This window comes from Micropterus dolomieu, linkage group LG21 (genome assembly GCF_021292245.1).
Source record: "Micropterus dolomieu isolate WLL.071019.BEF.003 ecotype Adirondacks linkage group LG21, ASM2129224v1, whole genome shotgun sequence".
Lineage (NCBI taxonomy): Eukaryota > Metazoa > Chordata > Actinopteri > Centrarchiformes > Centrarchidae > Micropterus > Micropterus dolomieu.
Window position 1 is genome coordinate 25,795,146 of NC_060170.1, and position 9,755 is coordinate 25,804,900.

Genomic DNA, 9,755 nt, shown 5'->3' on the forward strand with positions numbered 1-9,755 from the left:
CCAAAATTGTATATTCTACCAATAAAATGAATACATTTGCTGAAAGTCACACGATGTTCTGCTTTCATCAAGGAATAAATAACCTGTTTAGAGATCAACCTGTCTATTTACATCAGACAAAACCAAATGTGTGATCAGACCAGTGATCACCTACTCACCTGATCACTTCACTGTTATAGTTTAGCAAACATTTGTGTGTCTGTCTGGAAAACTGAAATTAAATTTTTTCTATTGCTTTATTTAAAAGTAGAAAATATATAATGGACACTTTTCAAATTCCTGCAAAATGCCTGAAGGGACATTATTATTTAGAGACACTGTGTGTCCCTAAAAGGAAGAAAAGATTGAAATTTTCTTTAGATTTAAACAAGCTCAAGACCGCATTCATTAACATGACAAGACACTATGTATATGCTATTATAGAATATTTGAAAGAATGTAGACATTCAAAATACAGCTGCTAGTAATGATAAAATCAATTACAGTTTCTGTTTGGTTGTTGAAAACTGTAAATGTGAAGAATAAAGCAGGAGACACATTTTAAAGGAGTTTGAATTTGTAGAAGCTATATATTTGTAAGTTTGGAGTAAATACAAAGAACATACATACCGTCAAACAAGCATACAACATACAGGCCAAGTATAGAAAAAGAGAAGCTCTTTGACTTTTTTATACATTCTTATATACAGTGTAGAGTATTAAGATATTACACAAGATTAAATTTGGAAGATTTTTTTCATATGTGTCGACATAATGCCACTATGAAAAAATTAAAATGAGAATATCACAAAATGTTTGGAAGGACATCACCATATGAACAAAATACAGTCCATCTTAAAGAGCAATAGAGAAATACAAGTGTCAATACTGTGGCATTTTCATCTGCTTGTTCATCTTTTGTTATGCTGCTGTTCTGGTTTAGGTAATTAAAATGTGCTGTGAAACTGTCAGTAACAAGTACCATGCTAGAAAATAATTCAGGAAATACAGGAAGATGATTATAAGATGATGTCTGATACGTGTATCTTGATTATATATACCAGTCAAGCACAGTAAATTATTTTTTAGCAATGTAACATACAAAGCAAATGGTGGGCAGAATGGAATGCTTGTTATATGTGTGGATCAAAAAGACGACTATACACTATAAAAATCTGTTTGTGTTTCTTACAAGAAAAGCAAGTTTGTGATCATTTGTCATCGTGATCTGATCCCTCCCATCAACACTCCTGCTGTATCTCAAAAGGAAATAAGTTATTTTGGTCCAGGAAAAGGTCTCCGCTATTTTATCCAAGAAAATGAGGCTGGGTAATTTCTGCATACTTGTGAGAATACTTTCTCAACAAAAAAACATCAAAATAGAGAGTCACACTTTTCTTTATGCTTTCAACAAAATAGGGAGTCGCATTTTGCTTTATCCTTCCTACAAAATAGAGGGTACAAAGTTTCAGTGGGAGGATTAAGGTAACAACATGCGCAAATGTGAGGGGAGTTGGTGTCCCTGAGTGTGTGTGTGTGTGTGTATCTGTGTGTGCTAGTGTGTCTCTGTCTGTCTATATGGTCTCCACATAATTAGCAGGGAACAGGCCTTGACGGCCATCTTTGCTCCACCCCCTCCACCAGGCCTTGTCCACCGTTTCCACGTTCCTGATGATGTCACCAGGTTCAAAGGAGATCTCAGATTCATCCTCTGTGGGAACCGCAAGATAACATAGTGAACACCCACTAATCACAGTGTAATTACTGTAAGTGGATGCACTTTATGTGCACATGTGTGGCGATTATCCTCTAAATGGCAGCTTACCTGCTTCGTAGTCATACAGAGCTCGGACACACATTTGTCGCTCAGCTAAAACCTGAAAGGGAGAGAAAAAAGGAGTCAGAGAAAGACTGTAATCATGAAATCCAGGTCTTGAAGAAAGAAGAAAGGAAAATGAAATCATTCTAAAGGAAACATCTTTTATATTATACTGACACTTCAAAATATCTCTTTTAAATATTTTTCTTGTCAACAAAGCCCATGAAAAAAACAAAACTATCAATGAACTTATATCATCTCACTAACAAGTCGTGCCGGTGCCAAAGCCTGATATATCTTATTCATATGTGCCACAAGCCTCAATTGCTAAACAAAAGCTATTAAAAACTGAGCATGACATGTTCTGTTATTACTATGAACATAGGAATTGTAATTTACTCTATATCAACCCTAAATCACCGACATACACTGCCCTGCTGCTTTAAATTCTCACTGGTAATCCAAATATGTATTAATCCACTGCTGAAAACCCAACAAATGCACTATATACTCCTGTTGAGTAACGTTCGCTGAAAACTACAATGCCCAACTGGTTTAGAAATACTGAGCCTTGTTTAAATGAAAGAATATGTTTGTGACCCAGCTCTGCATCTTCATTAGGAACCAGTGGGCTAGGGCCTGAGAGTCACAGATAGGGTAGGGATGTCAATGAGTACTGAAAAACAGACTGGTTTTGGTCCTTTTGTGTAATTTATTGACAATTTTAAAAACATATGATGATTTGATGATGCTTGAACCCAACCAAATATTCAACGATAAATGTATGAATTTAAAACATATGTTAATTAATAGCATATTTCCATTTTTGGCTTTGTTCAAGACACTATAAATACAATACCTCTTGTCCATTTTCTGAGATCTCCTGTTCCTTATCCTCAACAACGTCATCCTCCTCTGCTGTGCCATGAAGATCGTAGCTAACTGCCAGCTCCGGTGTGCTCAGTTCTGTATCAGATGGACTCAAAGATCGTTCTGTGTGTGTGAAAAGCATTCATCAAAGTCCAACCAGCACGGAGAATAAATGTAATAATGAATTATCACTGAATTATACAATTATATATTGTATAATATTGTTTAAACTGATTTGTTGCCAAACCTATGCCATTCTGTTCCTGTGTGTCCTCTCCATTTGTGATGCCATTGGCTGACAAGACAACAGTCTCATGTTTGATTTCTTGACAAATTGGTACGGCATCTGAAACAATAACTGTTTTTTCCATCATATTATCAAATTTAATTTTAACTTAACTACAGTGCATCATTTGAAAACAAATTGTGACAGTGTAACAATATTCCTAAAATAAATAAAATCTTTGTCAAGAAGAACAAGAGGGCTACCTTTGACTGCTGACTCTTCCTCTTTCTCTGAAAGCTCAGCAGGGGCCTGATTGTCTTCTGACTGGTCATTCTCCATCTCCACCATTGCCTCCTCTTGCTCCTGCACCACCTCCACTGGCTCCTCCAGTGAGGCAGGCTCACCTTCCTGTTTGAATCCCTCTTCTTCTTCCTCCTTGTCTTCTTCCTTGTCCTCCTCCTTTTCCTCCTCCTCCTCCTCTTCCTCCTCCTCCTGATCCTCCTCCTCTTGCTCCTGCTCCCCTGACTCCGTCTGGACTGGTTCTGTAGCAGTACAAGGGTGTGGTTGTGTTTCAGCTATATTTTCCTCATGATCCTCCACATCCTCATCCTCATCCTCATCCTCCTCCACCAGTACAGTCTGTACTTTGTAGCTAGTGTCAGACACCAGCTCAGTGTGCACATGAGTGGCTGTGTTGAGGTCTGTTGATTGGAAAATATAAAATAATTGGAAAATAATATATAATTAAAAGCACAACTGTACATTTGATAAGCTTACATGTTGTTAAAGTGCCCATGAAGGCTTTCTAGGTCTGTGGTAGAAAAACTGATCTATAAAGCATTCAAAAGCCAGGTTCTCTGGGCGCACATTACAGTAAAGCTTGGCATGACTAAGAGTATATGTGGTTACTTTAGGAATATTTAATTGTGACTGGACTGTAAAAATATTCTGAGCTCTGTCATTTCTATATAACAGGCCACTGATTCATAGTCCCTGGCACAGTCTAGAGTATGCGGAGCAAATTTTGGCAAAAGCATCTAAGTCACTTTAGCCTGTAATATAATTTTTAACAACCAATATTTAATGTCAAATGAGTAATAAGCAGAGTACTATGCTCTTCTTCATACCGCATCATCACCCTTAATTGGCATTTTGCTGTTTATGCGATAATGAGACCTTCTTCGCAGATTAGTTCAAAAAAGACAAATAATATAACACTGTATAATCAGAATATAATTCTGTCTGTCCTGTCCCATCCTACCTGTGTTTAGCTGTGGTCTCTGTGGAAGAGGAGCTTTTGGAGCCTGTGGAGACTCGAGGCAGAACATTGAGAGCTCTGGCTGGGTTGGGGTATTTGGGGGCGATCCAGGGAGGGCCTCTGGATGTGAGGGGTTGTTTTTTACTAAACTGGGGGACAAGGAAGCCAAGAGAGTAGGGGAGGCCGGAGGTGCAGAAGGTTCTGTGGGTGATGGGGCTTTGGGCTCAAAAACGGCCTGAACTTGGTTGTTAGTTTGTGGAACGCTGGGCAGGGCAGAGACTGGAGGGGCAGGGTGAAGAGGTGATGTGGGCGGTGACATAGGGGCTCTGGGTCTTTGCGGAGATGTGACAGGGCGGAAATCAGGGCTTGTGGGGGGAGACGTGGCACGGAAGATGGGGGAGGGAGGAGCCCGGGAGAAAGGGGACACCAGGGGTGAACTGCGAGGGGAGGATGTCGTGCTCTCTTCTGCTCTGGAGAAGATGAAGGCTGTGTCTGTGAGGCTGCGCTGGTATCGTCTGAATGGTTTGCCTGGAGAGAAAGAAGAAAACAGTTTGTTCAGAAACTGAAAAAATACACATTGTTTATCCAAAAACTTCCAACTACATGCACTGCAATCCTTGGCTGATCCATGTGTTTCAATGAGCCCTTTGAGTGATTATGATTATGGTAGGGTCTCTCTCTCAAGCTCAGACACAGTGTACATACCAGTACGGGAGGATCCAGGGCTGGTGGGACTTTGTGATGACGATGATGACAGCTGCCTGAAAAACTCCCGAGGATTCATGGAGCGTTGGGACACTAATGCTGCTGCCTCCTACAGGCCAAGTAGCATACATAAGCAGGAAATTAAAAAGATTGAACAGATGCTAGTTGAGTTACTGGAGCAGGTTTTCACAAAATTCTAGCATTCTAATGACAAATGTGTGGCCTATTCAGTTCTTGCTAATTCAAAGCAATAGTAAGTAATGTTAACTGAATAGATTATAGTCTAAGATTCACTTACTGCTGCTTTCTCTATGGACTCACTCCTTCTAAGACGAGCCCTCATATGTTCCTCATGCTCCCTCTGCTGCTGCTCCTGTCAGTGCAGAAACACAGCAGCAATCATATTTACATATCCACAGACACATTTAAGTGCGATTAATCTCTTCATCTAAAATAGAACACTTTGAAAAAGTAGACAACACAACACTTATATTATATAGATATCTGTGCCATCTTCTAGTGTAGTGACCACCAGTAATCAGTAAGCTCACACAAAGCCAGTACTTTATAGCTTTTCTCTAAGGCGTCCCTGACATCTGCAAACCCCTCGCTGCCCTTACCCTTACTTCTCATAAATATAAACATACTGTAAGCAGTCTGCACTCATAACCAAGCTCTGAGACAGCTGCAAGTACAGGCCAGAGGTAACTTTGTAACCCTAATGAGGAATGCCTCCTCCGAACTATGGCCATATATACAGCCCACCACACACAACACATTTTTCTCTTATGCTTGTTTACAAAACATCTGGTATACTGGCCAAATTTTTTAAACTCATCATATTTAGTGTTGCACAGTTTGAACATGATAGCCACAGCCCAGAAGTATTTGTGCGCTCAACATGTTGTCTGTCATGTCATTGCTATTTTTTAGTGATTTATGTATCAGAGTGTGGATTCAGTGAATGTATTTTGGCTTTAGGTGTAACATGATAAAGCTCTTATCAATTGTTTATACCTTTTAATATATCATTATAAACTGAAAAATTGGCAGTGGGTACATAGTCCATTTCAGTCCACTGTTGTCTTTTTTCATCAACACACATCTGCACATCAGCTGATGTTGTAGCAGACAACAGTGACCATTACATGGGGTCAAAGGGTCTGAAAGGGAACCAATTACAGGTGTAGAATCAGACCTCACACAGCCCAATGTTAATCCTGTTCTAACACAGGGATCGATGAGTTCAGGCCCATCTGACCAAACTCCAAATCCAGAAGCCAGCAGAGCAGGTGTCCATTTTGCAGCTTCGCAAAGCCCATGAAAACAAGGCTTGACCACTTTTGCCAAAGGGACTTTGTCACTCACCCATCTTAATTTTTCCTTTCTGCGCAGCTCTTCTTCTTGCTCTGCCTGTTTTCTTCTGTGAGACAGAAAAACAAATGAAGCAGCAAGTGTTAACTATTATACAATCTTCTTTTTCTTCCAATCTATGCAAAATACAGCCACTAGAGGGCACTGCTGGCAGGAAAACAGACAGTATCCCAACCTCTGCTCCTCAATCATCTGCAATTTCTCATTCATCTTTCTGTCTCTCTCTTCTGCATCCCTCCGTTCCTTTAGAATTCTTTCTCTTTCAAGTCGCCGGCTCTCCTCTGCTGCTCGTCTCCTCTCTTCGTCTTTCCTGTTTTCCTCTTCTTGCTGACACACACAATGGGAAACAATGGGAGACTATATTATACTTTCATTTCACCTTCACAATGGTAAATGGCAATGAACTTCCAGCTGCACAACATTTTAGCCACTGAAATGTGGCCAAATAGATAGGCTACTTTGGAATACCTCTGCACGTGCCCAGAAGGAGTCTCTGTTTATAAGTCTCATTTCCATTGCAGCATTAGTTTTTCTGTAGTTTGTACCCTATAAGAAAAACAAATGAATAGTGAATGCAGACAACAAACTTTCCAATAATGCATACAGAACCATTTTTGTCACTGTATTATATTTCTGTAACTACAATTAAAACCATTTCAAATGCCATTCTATTTTGTAAAATACTGAAGTTATTGTAAAACTGAGTTTCTTCCTTGAATTGTGTCAGGTCGTGTATATGAAAGTCTCTGTCTCCATCTGATGGGCAGATGAAGTAATGCGGGAGACTCACCACTAATTCCTCCTTGTCCGCAGATCTGGAGCTCCTTCTCACCCACTGTGCAGGAGTTTGAGACTGGGCTTTGCTGAGCTCTGCTCTTATCTTCTCCTCTGTCACATCCTCTATCTTCTCTGCACTAATGAACACATGTGCTTCCTGAAACATGCAGGGCAGGGAATGAGAAAGAGATGGCAAGTGGAGTAAGACAGATGAGAATTTAATCCACCCTTACATGCTGTACTGTAGCCCCACACACACACACACACACACACACACACACAAAACCACACACAATGGCTAGAAATCCATACACAAGCACACACAGTCCCTCTGGTGGTTTTCTCTTGGTCTGACTTGGAGTTATGCAAACTTGGAGCCAAACAGTTGTGCAACTGCTTCAGTTACTGTATAAGGATTGTGAGAGAACAAAAATACTCCCTGGCTTTAGTGTGAGGACAGGAATGCATTGGTTTGCATGGTCACAGACAGTAGAGGGTGACACAGGGGAAGTGATAAAAAAGATGTTGTGAAAGCATGTGTCTTTGCAAAAAGGTGGGAGAGATTTCCTCACTTAATATTCAACACTTGCTCAATAACTGGAAGTCAAACTTAAGGGAAATTCAGAGAAAACAACCACAAACCTAAACATAGTGTTCCACTGCTGCTATTTATATGGAACAGATAGGTGTTAAACATGGGCTGAACTCATGCATGTATTTGTATGTGGCCAGAACCTCAGAATAATTTCCATGGAGAAAGTCCTGGCTTGTTGATGGAGGGCCAGGTCTGTCAGCCTCCAACAGGAAACCACAGCTTTATCTGAGTGACAACACTGACACTGACACTGAACAGAGCATTCAGTGTGCCCTATAATACATGTCAGTACAGTGTCTAATCCATATCACTCCAGCTGTCACTGCCAACTGCACACACACAGACCAGTGTGGCCAGGGATGCTGGGGAAATCATGGAAACAGACATAACCACAATCTACAGCAAAAGCTCTCAGTAGCATAGTGCACTGTTCAGGTCTGCAAAGTGCAAGTGTAGAAAATCACTATGTTTGCCCTTTTGTTGACATCAGCTCTGCATCCTCATGTACTGTAATTCATTAAGTACTGGATGTGCAAAAACTGCCAAGGTTTGCGATGCGATTCCCCGACACTCAAAATAAATGTGCTCGCAGTACTGCAAGGTAGTATAAAAGCAGGATAAATTGATATTGTGAAACATGCACAATTCAGACAGGTGTAGGCAGGTGACTGTAGCAGACAAAAGAACAGTTTGCTCTCATATCATACCATTTTCATAACTCTTTTCAACATAACATGGCTGGGAGTCATTCAGGTGCTAGTACTTTCATATATCTAAGCAAAATATTTTGTATCATCTTTTTTAAGATGTAAAGGCCCCAGCTTGCTCTGAGTGTCTCACCTTCCTCTTGTTGTTCTTTTCCCTCTTCTTTTCACTCCATTTTAACCCCATAAAGTGTTTTGCCGTAAATTTAATGACTTCACAAGTGGCAATTCGAAAGCTTTAGCATTTTACTCTTTCCATGTTTTTTAGGGTTCATGGCATTAATGACCTTGGCAGTGAAAACCCGCTACGAATATAATCTCTCTGGGTGGAAAAGGAGCACAAGGTGCTGTGAGAGGTTGAGTTTACAGCTAGATATGATCATGCTCAACTCTGCCCAAGCGGTCTGCTCCAGACAGCTGTGATACTCACTCACTGTTCCCAGTCGAAGTTTGACCCAGTTGATTGATGGGTCATGTCATGTTCAGGTTATATTAAATGCTATTATTTGTATGTAGAAATAGAATTTTGTTGCACACATATATAAGTCATTACTGTTTTGAAAATGTTTACTTTCCTTTACATGTAAAATCCTTTTTTATAAAAAGCTTGTTATGTTCCTAAGAAGCCATGCCATTTACATTTGTAATGAGAGCTGAAGTTATTGTTTTTGGACATGGACTCAGACCTGAATTTGAGGAGCCATATTAAGACAATTACAAAGTCAGCCTACTATCACTTGAAGAATATATCAAGGATTAAAGGACTTATGTCTCAGCAAGACCTGGAAAAACCTATCCATGCATTTATCTTCAGTCGACTCGACTATTGTAACGGTGTCTTTACAGGGCTCCCTAAGAAATCCATCAGACAGCTGCAGCTGATTCAGAACGCTGCTGCTCGAGTCCTCACTAAGACCAAAAAGGTGGATCACATCACTCCAGTTCTGAGGTCTTTACATTGGCTTCCTGTATGTCAAAGACTTGATTTCAAAATCCTGCTGTTAGTTTATACATCACTAAATGGTTTAGGGCCAAAATACATTTCTTATCTTCTGCTTCGTTATGAACCATCCAGACCTCTCAGGTCGTCTGGGACAGGTTTGCTTTCTGTCCCCAGAGTCAAATCTAAACATGGAGAAGCAGCGTTCAGTTATTATGCTCAGTATATCTGGAACAAACTCCCAGATAACTGCAGGTCTGCTGAAACTGTCAGTTCTTTTAAATTAAGACTGAAGACTTTTCTTTTTACCATTGCCTTTAACTAGTAGACTGATAACTTACACTGCACTGTAACTTTTACTGTCCTGTTTTCTTTTTCTTTGTTTTTAGATAAAAAGCTTAGAGTGCTCTTTTGATTCTACCATCTCATACGGCTGATCCTCAGTTAACTGGGCCGAGTAGAATTAAATAATAAATAACTAAAGGAGGGATAGAGTGGGAGATGGGGA

General features: G+C 40.1%; 1 protein-coding gene across 2 annotated transcripts in view; it reads right to left on the reverse strand.

Moving 5' to 3' along the window:
* Positions 1–538: 538 nt before the first annotated feature.
* si:dkey-40c11.2 (drebrin-like protein A) overlaps positions 539–9,755 on the reverse strand; it is a 30,990-nt gene continuing 21,773 nt past the window's right edge. The window contains exons 5-16 of one of the 2 annotated variants that reach the window (XM_046035090.1): positions 7,022–7,165; positions 6,700–6,777; positions 6,407–6,558; positions 6,226–6,280; positions 5,156–5,230; positions 4,858–4,966; positions 4,156–4,680; positions 3,158–3,595; positions 2,916–3,014; positions 2,658–2,791; positions 1,805–1,856; positions 539–1,690 (exon numbers count right to left, since the gene is read on the reverse strand). In XM_046035090.1, coding sequence (XP_045891046.1) covers positions 1,554–1,690; positions 1,805–1,856; positions 2,658–2,791; positions 2,916–3,014; positions 3,158–3,595; positions 4,156–4,680; positions 4,858–4,966; positions 5,156–5,230; positions 6,226–6,280; positions 6,407–6,558; positions 6,700–6,777; positions 7,022–7,165 — 1,998 coding nt within the window. In that variant the 3' untranslated portion in view covers positions 539–1,553. Of the gene's footprint in view, positions 1,691–1,804; positions 1,857–2,657; positions 2,792–2,915; positions 3,027–3,157; positions 3,596–4,155; positions 4,681–4,857; positions 4,967–5,155; positions 5,231–6,225; positions 6,281–6,406; positions 6,559–6,699; positions 6,778–7,021; positions 7,166–9,755 lie in introns of both variants that reach the window. The other variant, XM_046035089.1, reaches the window with a different exon arrangement.